Source organism: Ranitomeya imitator, chromosome 2 (genome assembly GCF_032444005.1).
Source record: "Ranitomeya imitator isolate aRanImi1 chromosome 2, aRanImi1.pri, whole genome shotgun sequence".
Taxonomy (NCBI): domain Eukaryota; kingdom Metazoa; phylum Chordata; class Amphibia; order Anura; family Dendrobatidae; genus Ranitomeya; species Ranitomeya imitator.
This window is the reverse complement of record NC_091283.1, coordinates 435,266,442-435,282,337: the sequence shown is the minus strand read 5'-3', so window position 1 is coordinate 435,282,337 and position 15,896 is coordinate 435,266,442. Positions and strand designations below refer to the sequence as shown.

At 41.5% G+C, this 15,896-nt stretch overlaps 1 protein-coding gene across 22 annotated transcripts in view; it reads left to right on the top strand.

The window, feature by feature from the left end:
• BCAS1 (brain enriched myelin associated protein 1) overlaps window positions 1-14,646 on the top strand; it is a 197,315-nt gene extending 182,669 nt beyond the window's left edge. For 8 of the 22 annotated variants that reach the window (XM_069750906.1, XM_069750912.1, XM_069750904.1 and 5 more), the window contains 8 exons: window positions 353-394; window positions 3,141-3,308; window positions 5,895-5,936; window positions 7,307-7,351; window positions 8,032-8,175; window positions 8,487-8,552; window positions 10,389-10,685; window positions 13,707-14,646. In XM_069750906.1, coding sequence (XP_069607007.1) covers window positions 353-394; window positions 3,141-3,308; window positions 5,895-5,936; window positions 7,307-7,351; window positions 8,032-8,175; window positions 8,487-8,552; window positions 10,389-10,685; window positions 13,707-13,781 — 879 coding nt within the window. In that variant the 3' untranslated portion in view covers window positions 13,782-14,646. The remainder of the gene's footprint in view (window positions 1-352; window positions 395-3,140; window positions 3,309-5,894; window positions 5,937-7,306; window positions 7,352-8,031; window positions 8,176-8,486; window positions 8,553-10,388; window positions 10,686-13,706) is intronic. The other 14 variants (XM_069750908.1, XM_069750903.1, XM_069750909.1 and 11 more) reach the window with 9 other exon arrangements.
• The last annotated feature ends 1,250 nt before the right edge of the window (window positions 14,647-15,896 follow it).

Sequence of the window (15,896 nt, the reverse complement as noted above, 5' to 3'; positions counted from 1 at the left end):
AGTTATTAGATATATGAAACTGAAATAGCTGTTGCAAAAAAAACAATTTTTATAAAACATTAAGCTTAAGATTAATAGGGGAGCCCAAACTTTTTCATATAACTGTATCTGCTTAGGTTAAGCAGGAGATAGGGTGGGCAGTATGATGGTGGCTCCCTTGACAAGTTTCTCTGTTTTAAAACCATGTCAATTACGCCAATTTTTATATAAATAAGAATGTGAGTAAGAATAAAAATCTCAGGAAAACAAATGTATAAATTGTGAAAGATGCAACTTTTGTGACTTATTTCCATTTACTTTTGGAGCTTTTCAAACTAATAACACTGACAATATCTGATTTTTTTTCCTCCAGTCTTTTAAAGCAGATCCACCGCCACTAAAAGTCTCTGAAAATGTAAGTGAAAACAGGCAGGAATATATAAAAGCTCATAGTCTTTTCCACAAATCACCCTAAAGCCAGGTTAGGCCGGAGTCACACTTGCGTGTGCAATGCATGAAACTTGCGCGAGTCTCTCGCATCAATACCCGGCACTGTCGCTGGCAATCGGAACCGGAGCGTGCGGCTACATAGAAATACATGCAGCTGAACGCACCGGTTCTGAGTGCCGACGGCAGTGCCGGGTATTGATGCAAGAGACTCGCGCAAACTTTTCGCATTACACACGCAAGTGTGACCCCGGCCTTAGGCTGCCGTCACACTAGCAGTATTTGGTCAGTATTTTACATCAGTATTTGTAAGCCAAAACCAGGAGTGGGACAATTAGAGGAAAAGTATAATAGAAACATATGCACCACTTCTGTATTTATCACCCACTCCTGGTTTTGGCTTACAAATACTGAGGTAAAATACTGTCCAAATACTGCTAGTGTGATGGCAGCCTTAAGATGAGATCCGTCTGGAAAATCATTAATCTAAACTACCCTAGTCACTTGTATTGGACTGTGTGCTGTTCTTGTTCAGTCTGTCTGTCAGTAGGATGACATAAGGACCGAATAAATCCTTGTCTGAATGAACCCCAAGGCTATGTTCACATGCAGCATTTTTTAAGCAAAATAAAATGTGCTTTTTACACTACCAGGAAAAGCTATGAGATTTCAGAAATCGAATGTACACATTTGTATTGAAACCTGCCATGTGCCAATTCTTTTAGCGTTTTTGTTTTTCATCTAAATAAAGCAATGGGAAAGACTGCAAAAAAAAGCAGTGGCATTTTAGTAGTATTTTTGAAACATTTTTGGTGAATATACTGTAACTAACTTTATTACATTTTATATTATTTTTATTATTATTTTTATTTATTACAAGTACTGTAGACAAAGCATGCATATAATCCACACCCAAAAAAAAACTATGAGAAAAAAAGCATAAAAAACTCAGCATAGCTAACACCGTTTTCAACACAGCGTTCTAATACCAAGAGAGAAGGGTTTGGCTGCAGCAAAAAAAAACAGCAAAAATGCTGCTTGTGAATATAGCCAAACGGTATATGCACACAACATCTTCATCAGGTCAGCTCCAAAGCCCAACTGAAAAAGCTATTAAAAAATTGCTAAAAAGAATTAACATATGCAGCGCAATGTGAAGATAATTTGTTGTTCATACATTCAGTGCTTTTGAGATTCCTTTAACGGCTTCAGACTTCAAAAGCAACAAAGTGGTTAAAAGAAGTGACCGGTCCATCATTACTAGTTTATACATACAAGCAACAAATAAAATGCTGACAAGAAAGTCGCCATAAAAAAACACTGCTTAGGCTGCTTTCACACTAGCATCGTTTGACGCACGTCACAATGCGTAGTTTTGGAGAAAAATACGCACCATGCAAAGTTGCCCGCAGGATGCGTTTTTTCTTCATAGACTTTCATTAGCGACGCATTGCGACGGATTGCCACATGGATGCGTCGTGTTTTGGCGGACCGTCGGCACAAAAAAAGTTCCATGTAACGTTTTTGTGTGCGTAGTGTCTGCCATTTGAACTCCGCCCCCTCCTCCCCGGACATTACAATGGGGCAGCGGATGCATTGAAAAACTGCATCCGATGCCCCCGTTGTGATTTTATTTCACAATATGCGTCGGTACGTCGGCCCGACGCACTGCGACGGGTCCGTACCGACGCTAGTGTGAAACTAGCCTTAGACGGCAAAAAAGAGCCTATTCCCCAAGCATTTTCTGCTTGTAAAGCCACCTGCACAATATCAGTATTTGGTGAGTGTTTTTTTTAACCTCAGGATGTGTAAGCAAAAATCAGGAGTGGAAAAATCAGAGGAAAAGTATAATAGAAACACGTCACCACTTCTGTATTTATCACCCACTCCTGGGTTACAAATACTGAGGTAAAATACTGACCAAATACTGAACATGTGCACGTGGCGGGTGCACTGGTGTCAAAGGCCACGTTCATATGTTCAGTATTTTACCTTAGCATTTGATAGCCAAAACCAGCAGTGGGTGACAAATACAGAATTGGTGACATGTTTCTATTATATTTTTACCTCTAATTGTTCCACTCCTGATTTTGGCTTACACATCCTGAGGTAAAATACTGACCAGGTACTCAATGTGCATGAGGCCTAGTGTGCTCGTGGCCTAAGAGTCGGCGTTTGCACATACCCGGAGGGGTTGGCGCACAGATTTTGAAACCATTTTCTGTTGCAATTTCTGTCCTAAATTTCACATGTTTTATTTTGCATCTCGCTTATACGTTGATTGGGCCTGAATAATATTAGCATCAGGACTAAGTGATTCCAATACAGGAAATAGTAATATATACTGTATGAGTACAATATGCAGTTATTATAATGTATAGAACCCGTGTATAATTTCCATGATTATGTTTGTTTATAGATGATATTATATGCAGTAATGATATAATGGTAATACATAATGTGTGTATAATATAATATTAATACTAGACAATATATATGGTAATAATACATCGTGTCTATAATAGTGTATGCTATACCGTCTGAGCAGGAATATTACTGTTTGTATTTAGTAGAATAATAGTAATAAGTACAGTATGTACTTATCATGTTAGAGATACAGTATATACGTTGCTTCTTTTAGTACATGAGGTCTCTTTATCGTCCAGGCAGTTCTGTGTCTGTCTCCTGCATGTAATCACTAATCTCCATTGTAGGTTGTGGTAGAGCAGCCTGTTGTGTCTGTGTCTGTAAATTCGGAGAAGTCCCCCCCAGAACAGGTTCTCACTCTGGAAACAAAACCCTCAGACTCTGACACACAACAAGCAGAGATTGAAAAACCTCAAAAAGAAGCCGCAGCCCGGCCAGTGCTGTTCTGGAGGAAGGTCAGCGTCACGTCACAGATGGGTCCTCCTCTGTATAGTTACAGTATAGATACATATATATATAATATATGTATATCAGCCATATGTACACGTCACATTAAATGCTCACTCACACTGCTGTATATTCTCTCATGGGAGAGAATTGGGACAATTATGCAAATTACACTCAGCTCAAACTCTGTCAGAGTCTGATCCGAGTGTCATCTGAGTGTGATCAGATTCTATTGCGTGACAGAATTCATGGCGCGGAGAAGACGGAGAACGTAACTTCTCCATCTTCTCCATCGCCTCTGTGAGCGTACATCAGACTGCACTCAGATGACATCTGAATATCGAAGCAACATGCTGAGATTGTTTTCTCATACCGAATCGGCTTGAGAAAATAATCGCAGATCTGCTCTGGTCCATAATATAACATTGGGCCCAGTGCTAGCCGATAAAACAATGCATGGCACTTGGCCCTGTTATACGCCAATGTGAGTGAGCCCTTTGGTGCAGACATTAAATGTGCACACTGTATGGGAAGGAAACAGACTTGTTCTTTTTTTCATCAATTTTCATGCACTTTTTGCAGAAACTTTTCATTTCCTAAACAACATAAGGCAAGGGTCACATGACCATATTTTGTATGATCCAAGAGAATCGGACCGATTATACTAATCACACTCTGAACAGAGTTTCATCAGAGCGGGATCACAGTGTGATTCGATTCTCTTGGATGAAGAAATGATGGAGGAAAAAATGTCTCCGTCTTCTCCACTCTGTCAGTCCATGGAAATCGGACTGCACTTTGATGTCATCTGAGAGCAATCTAATGTTTCCCACGGTCTCATTGACTTGCGTGGCCGAGTGCGCTCCGAATATCAGATCAAACTCGGGCATGCTGTGATTATTTTCCTTAGACATAGACTATCTGAAAATCGGACATGTGCCTCCTAGCCTAACATCGGTCCGAGTGCGATCCGATGTTTTGTCAAATCGCACTTGGACCGAAAATACGGTCGTCTGCACGAGCCCGAATACAGATACATTACTGTCCTATGTTTATAGTACAGGGCACATCCACAAATCTGCATTATGGACCTGTAGGGTGTTCTGTATGCTGATCTATTCCTCCACATCAGGCTGTCGTACAGTATTAGGCTAAACTCGCCCAAATGTATAAAAAAAAGGGTCTGATTTTCATCCAGAAATAACGGACGATTTTAATCTGTATAGTCATCCGTATGCCATCTGTTTTTATACATCAGCAATGAATAAAATTTACCAGAAAAAATACAGTTTGCAACGTATCCATAAAAATCGAATGCTATGTTCTGTATGGGATCCGCACGCACCCATAGAGTTGAATACATGAGTCTCATCGAAAATGCAGAAGAAGGGCAATCTCACACGTCCAGATATTTCCGGTACCGGAAAAATCGGTACCGGAATTATCCGTGTCCGTGTGTCGGTGCGTTTCTGTGGCACATCAGTGTGGCACACGTGCGGCCCGTGTGCCCACTGGGTACCACACACACCGTGCCGGAGACAGCGCTAAAGTTTAGCGCTGTCCCCGGCATCCTGCTGAAGCCCCATTCATATCTTCCCTGCAGCAGCGTTTGCTGTAGAGAACATATGAATATTAGTGTGTAAAATCAATATCCAGGTCCCCAACCCCCTTCCAACCCCATTTGTGCCCCCACCGTTGTGATTAAAATACTCACCTAGCTTCCGGATCCCTCCTGTCCTGGCCGCACCTTGTACTGTATGAGCGGTCATGTGGGGCCGCTCATTTACAGTAATGAATATGTGGCTCCACCCCTTTGGGAGGTGGAGCCGCATATTCATGATTGTAATCTGCGGCCCCACGTGACCGTATACAGGAGAAGATGCGGCCAAGGACAGGAAGCAGCGCCGGCGAGGGAGCGAGCCAAATTAGTATTTTCAGAACAGCGGGGGGGGGGGGGGGGGGGGGCGCACAGGGGGTGGGAGGGCGGGGGGCACATAGATCTTTATTTTAAACACAATTATTCATACAGCAAACGCTGCTGCAGGGAAGATATGAACCGCGGCTTCAGCACCAGTGGGGGGGACAGCGCTTAATGTAGCGCTGTCTCCTGCATGGCACACGGACTGCACACGGACAACGTGTGCGGTACGTGTTTTACACGGACCCATTGACGAACACTGACATGTCTCCGTGTTTGGCACACGGAGAAACGGTCCGCAAAAAAATCAATGACATCTGCACAGATGCATTGATTTTAATGTGTCTACGTGTGTCAGTGTCTCCGGTACGTGAGGAAACTGTCACCTCATGTACCGGAGCCACTGACGTGTGAAACCGGCCCAAAATAGTGCATGCTGCTATTTATTTTTTTTACATTCGGTCCATGTAAAAAAACCTGTAATCTGAACAGTCCAATTGAATTACAATTTCAAGGTCAATTTTTTTCAAGGACGGTACGTGAACCAAAAATATGGTTATGTGAACGTAGCCTTAATGTTATGTGCATAACACAGTCATGGGCCTAAGTCCTAATACTGATTTATATCATCGCCCATAGCAACGATTCCTTACTAACAAGAAACTTCTCTCTCTAGTCTTTCAAAGGAGACCCACAACCCCCTAAGGTCCAGGAGAATGTAAGTTTAAGAAAACGTGCTAACTATAAGCAATCACTCAAGAAATGGCCAGGGGAAAAAAATCCTAAAATGTATTAACCCTGCTGTGGAACCACAGGGTCATATAGACCCCAGCGCTGAATAAATTGAAATATTTCCCAAACTGGTCAATCTCAGACATTGACCTTCTATGTATTTTCAAGTAACATATTTCTGCTTATGTTGATGATATTTTGAATTTGTTTCTCAATTTTGTTTCGAAGTTATTTTCAATTTTCTGTGTTTGGGACTCTCCTGACCACAGCAGGGTTAAATGGAGAAAAGTATTGCGCCCTCTACAGGAGATTTTATGACATCCCACTCTAAATCCACACACATTAAAGGGGTTGTCCACTACTAAAAGAAGTGTCCCATGTAAAATAAAAACGGTATATACCTCCCAGACTGTTGCTGTTCCAGCGCTGTCAGTGCTGTGTCTGCAAGCGCTCGTTATGGCACGTCAGCGCTGCAGCGCATCAACAGCTGCAGGGAAGAGAGACCACTAGTTTTATTGAAACAGCAAACACAGTCCGGTAAGTGACACATCACTGCAATCAGGGTCTCAGCCGCTACATCATGCTGCTCTCAGATTAAATAACAAAAAGCTGTTGACAGATTTCCTTTAATAAGTAAAAACCCAATGGTATGAATGAAGTAAAAAAATTATGTAAATTGCAAAATATACCACTATAATAGTTGCCGATAAATATATAAGAGAGTTGCTTTAGATATAATAGAAAGTATGCTCTTAAAACAGTTCTGCCTGGATATAAGATGAGTCGTAAATAGAAAATGATGGTGGGTGTTATGTGGGGTAAGCACCCAGAAGGCAAAACAAAGCCATGTGGCTTTCTATGTACACTGTACATTGACAGAAAACAGTGGTGGAGAGCAGCGCAGGACCAGGAGGCACCAGACACCTAGTCCTGTAAGGATAATCTCATGCTGATAAAACACTGATTCTATTGAAACTGCAAAACAAAGCCTAATAAGTGACACATCGCTTGAACCAGGGTCACTGCCCTACATTATGCTTAGGTAGCAAAACCTGTTGACAGAATCCCTTTATTAGGCGTGAGAATAAAGAGACACAAAATTAGTAATTTTCATGAAGTTTTTCATCATCAGAGCCATAGGATGAGATTTCTAGTGTAATATAATTAATATCCCATAATATTATCTCATCATTAAAGAAACATATTTGGAATTTCTCTGGCTGTTTATTAGATTTCCTATATTGTTTAGCATTTCCTCAGAAAATAGTCATTCTGCCTGATATTTTGGAACACATGATGTTTTACTGTTCATAGTCTGGATTCATTCATTAATGGACCTCAATGTCTTTTTCTCAGTCTGTACCAGCAGAGGAACCCCAGACGGTTCAATTAACACTGACTGTAAGTGTCATTAACACCTAACGCTCTGGTATCATCAGTGTTCATGTCACACGTATGTCTGACTGTCTGACTTTCTGCTTTGTTGGGTTTAACCTTTTACAAATTATAATCTATGGTAAGCACAGAATAGGTGAGAAGTATCTGATGGCTGTGTGTCCTGCTGCTTCACCGATCATGAGAACTAGGGTCCTGTGTTGCTTCATTATTTATGGAAGCAGTTCCATACAGTCTTTAAAGGGGCCTGGCTTAGCTAAAGGGGCCTGGCTTAGCTACTAAACTAAACCCGATAGCCAGACCCCCCTTCCTACATCTCATAGGGGACAGAGATTCTCTCCTGTGTTGAAGCAAATACTGGTGTACACAGTGGGTCATTGGTGGCGCTTGGTTAATTAAAGCAAAATAATACTTTTCAGTTTTAAAGCACTTTCCATCTAGCTGGACAACCCCTTCTGCTCCAGAGTGGAAATATAAAGCTTGTATGAGTCTTCTTGATACTTCTTACATTACCCATGACATTAGTTACTCATTGTAGATGATGCAGATAAACATTCGGAGAACTTTCTGGTTCTCATTCATTCTTTTCACCAGGACAGTTGAGCTTTGTGACGGTCACAAAAATTTCCTGATCTATTTTCCCATTTATAACTGATAATATCATATTATATTACCCATGAATGTAGAGTTCTTCAGAATCAGAGCCCCAGAGCAGCAAGTCCAACCCCGGAGAGAAAGCAGCAGGGGGAAAATCTCCAGAGGCTCAAAGCAAGAAGCCAGAAGAAGGAAAGACCACCAAACCCAAAATCATGATGTTCTTCAAACAGCTGGTAAGACGTCCAAGAACATGAGCTCAATCCCTGTATATTCGCTGAGACCCCCTATGTCATAGCAGATGCCGAAAGATTATGATACGAAGGGGTGAGATATGAAGGGGTGCCACAGTTGCAGTTTAGTTTTGGTTGGGTCCAGCTTGCCACCTATGATACGTTCATTTCTCAACATTGCTTTCATCTGTCAGAAATTCTCCAGACTTGTATATTTTTACCTGTTTTATTGAGTTACTTTATAATTGTATTTTATATAAGAGAATACAGAACTGAAAAAAAACCTGCTTGCATATTACTTGTTGTTATTATAGTCAGTGATGGGTGATGGAAATAATATCAGCGGAGAGGAGACTAACGAGAAAAGCAACCAGGAGCCTGTAAGTGAATATCTATCATACAGCTGGCTCTGGTGATGGGATTTACTGTAAATCAAGCCGAAATCACAGAACGGGGATGTACGCAACAAATCTATCTTCTCAGATCCATTTATCTATGAAATCTAACTATATATCTACCTCCTGAATACATATGGCAAAAACACCATAATCAGCTTCTTTTCTTTCTAATGGTTTCATGTGGTGATCACGTTGCATGTATTTTATCTAAAAACATGGCAGTTTTTAAGAGGTCAAAACTCTTTTAACGTTTTATGATTTTTAAGTATTTCTAAGGAAGCATGGTGCTATATTTACCTTCTACTACCATGGAGCTTGTATATCATATGTCTTGCACACCTTACAAACGACCTTTAGAGGGCACGCCTAATATAGTTTTTCCTGCCTGTACAGCTATCATTCTTTTTTTATTTTTTAACTTGAGGTGGTATTAAAGGGAACGTTAACCGGGACTTTTGGATTCTTTTGCTACGAGGCTAAGAACATAGTTGCTAAATACCTGCCTGGCAGCGATTCTCTTGCTTCTTGTGACATCGCGTTGACAGAGCAGATTCTTCACTTCCCCTCTGCTCTGTCAACAGGAAGTCACTGCCGACGTCATGTTGATTAACAGTCAACTCCCCACAATTAGGCAGCAGGTAGTCGGCTATCAATCAACATGATACCAGCAGTGACAATTCTTCTCTTCCACTCCGCTATGTCAACGTGATGCTACCAGAAGCCACTGAATCGCCAGCAGGAGCGGTCTGTGACTGCTCCGACCTGGAACAGATCTTCGCAGGGCAGAACAGGCAGGTAGTTAGCAAGAACCTTATGGTAAGTTTAAGCTCTATAGCAAAAAAATAAAAAATAGTCTTGGATAACCCACCAGTATGAGCTTCTCCTTTGCTGAGGGCTGCTACATTTTACAAGTGATTTGCAGCTTCCAGCAGACATTTCTGTTATTGGTAAGGGTTCATTTTAGCTGGATTAGGTTGAGTATCTTCAGCTGAATGTCTAAACTATTAATAAGTTGGACTTTAAAGAGTTTTTCTCAAGTTGTCTCCTGAGCAGCAAACGTCCTTCCAGTCTCTTTCACTTACTGTTTTTATGGGGTGGATTCTCCTCCTTGAGTGATAGTTCTGGTGAATAGAACTGGAATTATACAGATCGGCCCAAGTCCTGTTGTGACCCCTTCAGGTATCAGTGGTTTGTTCTTAATCTATCCTGATACCACCATATTCACACTTAGAGATAACAGGCCAATTTAACAAGCACACAGCTCCAAACAGCCATGATTAGGAGATCTGCTCTGAAAGCAGCCAATGGTGGAAACTGCTGATTTTTCAAGATTTATAATCGCAACTTGTCAGGAACTGAGAGGCAGGGCAAGGAAGATGAGTAGCTGTACAAAATAACTGGACTGGAGAGAGCTGACTGGTATAAAAGGTGTTAACCCCTCTACAGGAATGTAACACAAACGGCTGGGATCGGGTGGCTGAGCTCCATGGAAACCAACTGTACACTATGAAAGATAAAAAGTCTCATTGCCGCAGAATGACAGCAGATAAAAAAGCAAGTCAGTTACAAACTTGTTTATCTTCATAGTCTAGCCAACTTAACATGAGAATGCCCATTTAAGATTACAGTTATCCTAGAGCCCTATGTGCCACAATTCAGAACACAAAGATTTGCCAGCATGTTTTTGTGTCTCTTTGAGATACTTCCTATCCAATCCACAGCCTTTAATCTCCACCCTAATTCTGAAAAGCACAAACAAATCATGATCATCAGAAGATTTTTTTTAAGTTCTTCTATGCATTCATTTTACATTTGCAGACCCTGGACATTACAGACGGAGTGGAGATCAGTAAGAATGAGAAAACTGTGGTCACTGCTGTGGTGGAACCTCCTCCACCTCCACCACTGAAAGGAAAGGACAATGTGAAGGAGAAGAAAGCTTCAGCAGAGAAACTGAACAAGCAAGAGAGTAGAGAGAGTGCAGAGGCAGCCGCTGCAGCCCAGATACAAGCTCCAGATCCAGTACAGGTGGATATCGGTGTAGGGGCATCTAGAGATGGCCAACTGAAGAGGACAGAGAAGAGGCAGTCCCTGGGCAGCTTCTTCAAAGCCATTGTGAGTTTACCATACATTTCTCCAAGATGATCTGGTAGATTCCAACAATTTAGTGAAGGAAATCTGTTTAATCACCATTTCTATGGTGATTTCTTTTCCTTAAAGGGCATCTGTTTTTCTTAAATTGAACCTGTCAGTAAGACCAACTTCCCAAACCACCTATATGGGCATGTAGGTTGGAATCTACATCTATCAATACCTTTATATCTTCTATCTGTTTCTTAACACCTTCATGCCGCTGCCAATTTCCATTTTCTTGTTTTTGTTTTTTTCCCATCCCTTTTCCCAACAGCCATAACTTTTTTATTTTTCCATCCTTGTAGCCATACGACCTTTTTTTTTTGTTTTCTTGTGGCACGAATTGTCCTTTTGAATAACGCCATTTAATTTATCAGTGCATTGAAATTGCAAAAAAGTGCAATTCCACAATAGTTTTTTTTTTTTTTATTTACCGTGTTCATGATAAAATTTACCTGGCAGTATGATTTTCTAGGTCCATATGATTATGCAGATACCAAACATGTAAAAGTTTTAGTTTTTTTTTTACTTAAGTGGTGAAAAAAATGTAAATTTGTAAAAAAAAAAAAAGAAAAAAAATTTGCTTGTGTCGACATTTTCCAAGACCCGTAAATTTTTCAATTTTCAAGATCTGGTGTTTTAACTGATACCATATTAGGGAAGATACAATGTTTTGATCGTTCACCTCTTATTGCATTTTAAAACTTAATTCTGGTGTTTCAATAGTTTTTCTCATTACGCTGTTTACCAATCGGAATAATTTATTTCATATTTTGATAGAACGTAGCGATATTCATATTTTTTTTTAATTTCACTTTTTTAATGTCCCTTTAGGGGACATGAAGCTGTGATCGTCCGATCGCTTATACTATACATAGCAGTGCATCAGCATTGCCATGTATAGCGAAAATCACGGTTTCCTATGAATGCCACCTACAGGCTGGCTTTTACAGGAGAACCATTTTGACAAGCACGGTGGTCTTTGACAGAACCCCAGCTGTCATGGCTACCCATTGGTGCATCATTATTACATCACAGGCTCACCGATAGATGCATGGAATGATGTGCCTCTCTGCCAACATGCATTAAATGCCGCTGTCAGAGATTGATTTAATAGATTAACAGCCACAGGCAGAGCTCTGCTCCACCAGCAGCTGTTAGACTTAGATGATGGCTTAATAATTCAGCGAAGGCCATCATACCTCTAGATGTCACCATTGTCCACATCTAGATCCCTATGTGTGAAAGTGGCACCTCACCCTGATTCTTGGGTCTATGGCATCTCATTATGAGACTCCGTTAAGTTTTTTAATTGCATTAGGTGTCTATTAGAGAAAAATCTGTGGATTTCGCAAATGATCTAATATTTATGAGGGTCTTAGGCTGGTTTCACATTTGTGCTTAAAAACGCAGCGTTTTAAGCGCAAACGCATGTGGTGAAAACACGCGTTTAAGCGCTGCGTTTTTTAGACGCATGCATTTTTGCATGTTTTAAAACAAACACGGCGTTTTGACGCGTTTACATGCGTTTTTTCCTACATTTGCGTTTTTGAAACGCATGATGAGAAGTGTGGGACAGCTGCCAATCATCAAAATCAACTAGAAAACCCACTATAAACAGAAATAGCTAGGGTTAGGATCCTAACCCTAACCCTAGGGATCCTAACCCTAACCCTAGGGATCCTAACCCTAACCCTAGGGATCCTAACCCTAACCCTAAGGATCCTAACCCTAACCCTAGGGATCCTGACCCTAACCCTAGGGATCCTAACCCTAACCCTAGGGATCCTAACCCTAGGGATCCTAACCCTAACCCTTAGGGTTAGGGTTATGGTTAGGATCCCTTAGGGTTAGGGATAGAGGTTGGGGGGTGGCTGTTATGATCCGGTGACCTTGGAGCTGCATGAGAACTTTCACTGGAGAAGGTGGACCCTATACTGACCGCAATCCTGAACTTAACACCGCAACTAGACGTAGCCGTGGAGTGTACCTAACACACCTAGACACCTCGTCACAGCCGGAGGACTAAATACCCCTAAAGATGGAAATAGGAATACTATCTTGCCTCAGAAAAAATCCCCAAAGGATAGACAGCCCCCCACAAATATTGGCGGTGAGTCGGAGAAGAAAAAACATACACAGGCAGAAAAACAAGATTTAGCACAGGAGGCCACTCTAGCTAGAGAGGACAGAATAGGACAGAGTTCTGTGCGGTCAGTACCAAAACCCTTCAAAACATCCACAGCAGAATATACAAAAAACTTCCTACATCTAACTAAAAGATGTAGGAGCGTAAATCTGCAACTCCAGTGAATCCTACAATCAGAGCAGGAATAAAACTGAAACAAGCACACAGCAGTGTGCCACAGATACAAAAACCAAACACTTATCTTTGCTGAATTTGGCAGCAAGCAGGAGAAGCCAGAAAGTGATCCAACACTTCACAAGAAACATTGACAACTGGCAAGGGCTAAAGGATCCTGCACACCTAAATATCCCAGTCAGAATTCTAATCATCCGATACACCTGGCCAGGACTGCGAGTCAGAGACAACTGCATTCCCACCTACAACCACTGGAGGGAACCCAAGAGCAGAATTCACAACAGGTGGCTTATCAGTGTGTATTCTTGTGTTTTTCTATTAAAACGCATGCAAACGCATGTGCTTAAAAACGCATGCGTTTGCATAGACAGCAATACGTTTTTTTGCCGCAAAAAAACGCATGCGTTTTTTTGCGGCAAACAAAACACCCCTAGAAATTACTACATGTTGCATTTCTGCAACAAAACGCATGCAAAGAAACGACGCATGCGTTGTCAAAACGTATAGGAAAAAAACGCATGCTTTTTTTGCGCTAATACGCAGCGGCAAAAAACGCAAATGTCAAACCAGCCTTAGAGATAATCTCGGGGGGGGGGGGGATGAAATAAAATCATTGTTATCATCTCTTGTGTATGACCCATTGCACTGATACAACCCTACTCTCTAATTGATCATTTCAGGGGCCAAAGCGCACGTGTGACGCCGAGGTGCAGACAGACCCGGTCACCATCTTCCCTGCAGAGAAGACTAAATGACTATTTATAAAGCTGAGACAGAGCTGGCTGCGGCGGGAGTGAGGGCGGACGCCGCTAATGTATATTTCCGCTGTAATCTGTACAGAGATATTTTGGTACATTCCTCAATGACACAATGGAGGGAAAACGCAAGTTTGTGACAGATCTCCAGGGTTTTATATATTATTCACGTCTGTCAAGGCAGTGAGCAGTTTATTATCTCCCTACAGTTTCCTAGTATCATAGCTGAAAGTAATAGACTTACAGGAGGTGTGAGAATGTGTGAACGTAATGACCCCCCATAAAACGCTACAGGGAAATATTCAGGTCAGGAGACACTGCACATAGAGATCAAAATGCTGGGACTTTTACCAGTTCCTAAATAAAGGGGGCAACATTCATAATAAGGCCTCAGTGTAGTGAAAGGCGTCCATACATGCAGATCTCATCTCATGAAGGCATAACACGTTTCAGAAGGTTCTGCACGTTACATAGGGGTCATTGATGGAAGGAACAGAATGGACAGAGTTTTACAGATGCTATAATGTCAGGAGAATATGATTCTTTTTTTTTTACGCTTGGTATGTACTGTAGTTTTTATAAATCCAGCAGTAGGGGGTATTGCCATAGACTAAATCACTGTATGATAACTTACACCTCTTGATTCTTTAAGGTTGAATTGACGATCACGTCTAATGTGAGCTGCGGTTGATTGATTAGCTAATAAGCACTAACCCGCCTGGATCTGGTAATCACCTGCCGGTGACATTGCTATCTATAACGTTATGTGTACTGTATGGTGTCCATGTGCCTGGTGTCCTCTCCTTGTAATATTTGCTCCCTGCTGTTTTCCACTATCTTCAGTAATAAAGTTTTCCTTGGTGTACAGCGTATTCCTAACAGCTACTACCTGAGCCACGGTACACTATGCCACAGCGTGAACATTGTGCCACGTTATATATATATATATATATATATATATTTTGCTTGCTTATATAGCGCCATCATATTCAAACATGATCATCACGGTTCCCATTGGGGCCCACAATCTACATTCCCTATCAATATGTGTTTGGAATGAGGTTCCCATTTGGACAACCTGGACAAAACCCACACAAACACGAAGAGAACAAACTTCTTGTTGTCCTTGGTCGGGTTTGACCTTCGGACTCCAGCGCTGCAAGGCTACAGTGTAAACTACTGATGTTACATTAGGCTATGGTGTGTACATTGTGCCACGTCACCACAGGGGCCCCAGAGGCAAGGTGGACTTATGCATTGATGAGCTATGCTATTACCCTGCAAAGGGCCAATACAGTATATTTTTCTTGCACAGGGGTCCCGTTATGTTTGTGTCTGCTACTGTACATTGCATAAGGCTACATTGTGTTGTAGGGAATCCTCATTCTGAAGCTTAGTATTAAAAAATGACAGATTTATTAAAGTCCATAAATCTTCACAGAAAAGAAACTTCCTCTCCTGGGCACAAAGGTAAAAATAAAACAAACATTCCTCTGTACACCAGACACGGGCTCACCCGTTTAAAGCACAGTAACTTCTGGTCAGACTTTCCTCCTCCGATTGCTCAGTATAAGGGCCCCTTTCCACTTGTGTGAGAAAAAAAACGGTCCGATTTACGGACCGAAAAAACGGATGTATCGTGTACGATTGTCATGCGAGTGTAATGCAATTTTTAATCGCATCATCCGTTTTTACATCCGTATGCAATCCGTTTTTTTTTCTCTGCAACTATTTTTATACAGTCATTTACAGGACTATTTACAGTGTTCTGTGCCACAGAATGGTATGGTATCCGTAAAAAACGGATGGAATACGGATCGTCCGTATTCCATGCGTTTTTTTTCTCGCACCCATTGACTTGCATTGGCGAGTCTCGTCCGAGACTTGCAGCAAATCGCAGCATGCTGCGATTTTTTTCTTAGTCCGATTTCAGCTGAGAAAAAAAATCGCAAATGGAATGTCACCTATTGATTAACATTGGTCCGAGTGCAATCTGATTTTTTATCGGATTGCACTCGTCCGTTTTCCTCACAAGTGGAAAGGGGCCCTAACACAAGTTTTTTTTCTCCTCCGACACAGCACACAGTGAGGCAGCACCAGCTGCCTTAGGCTACT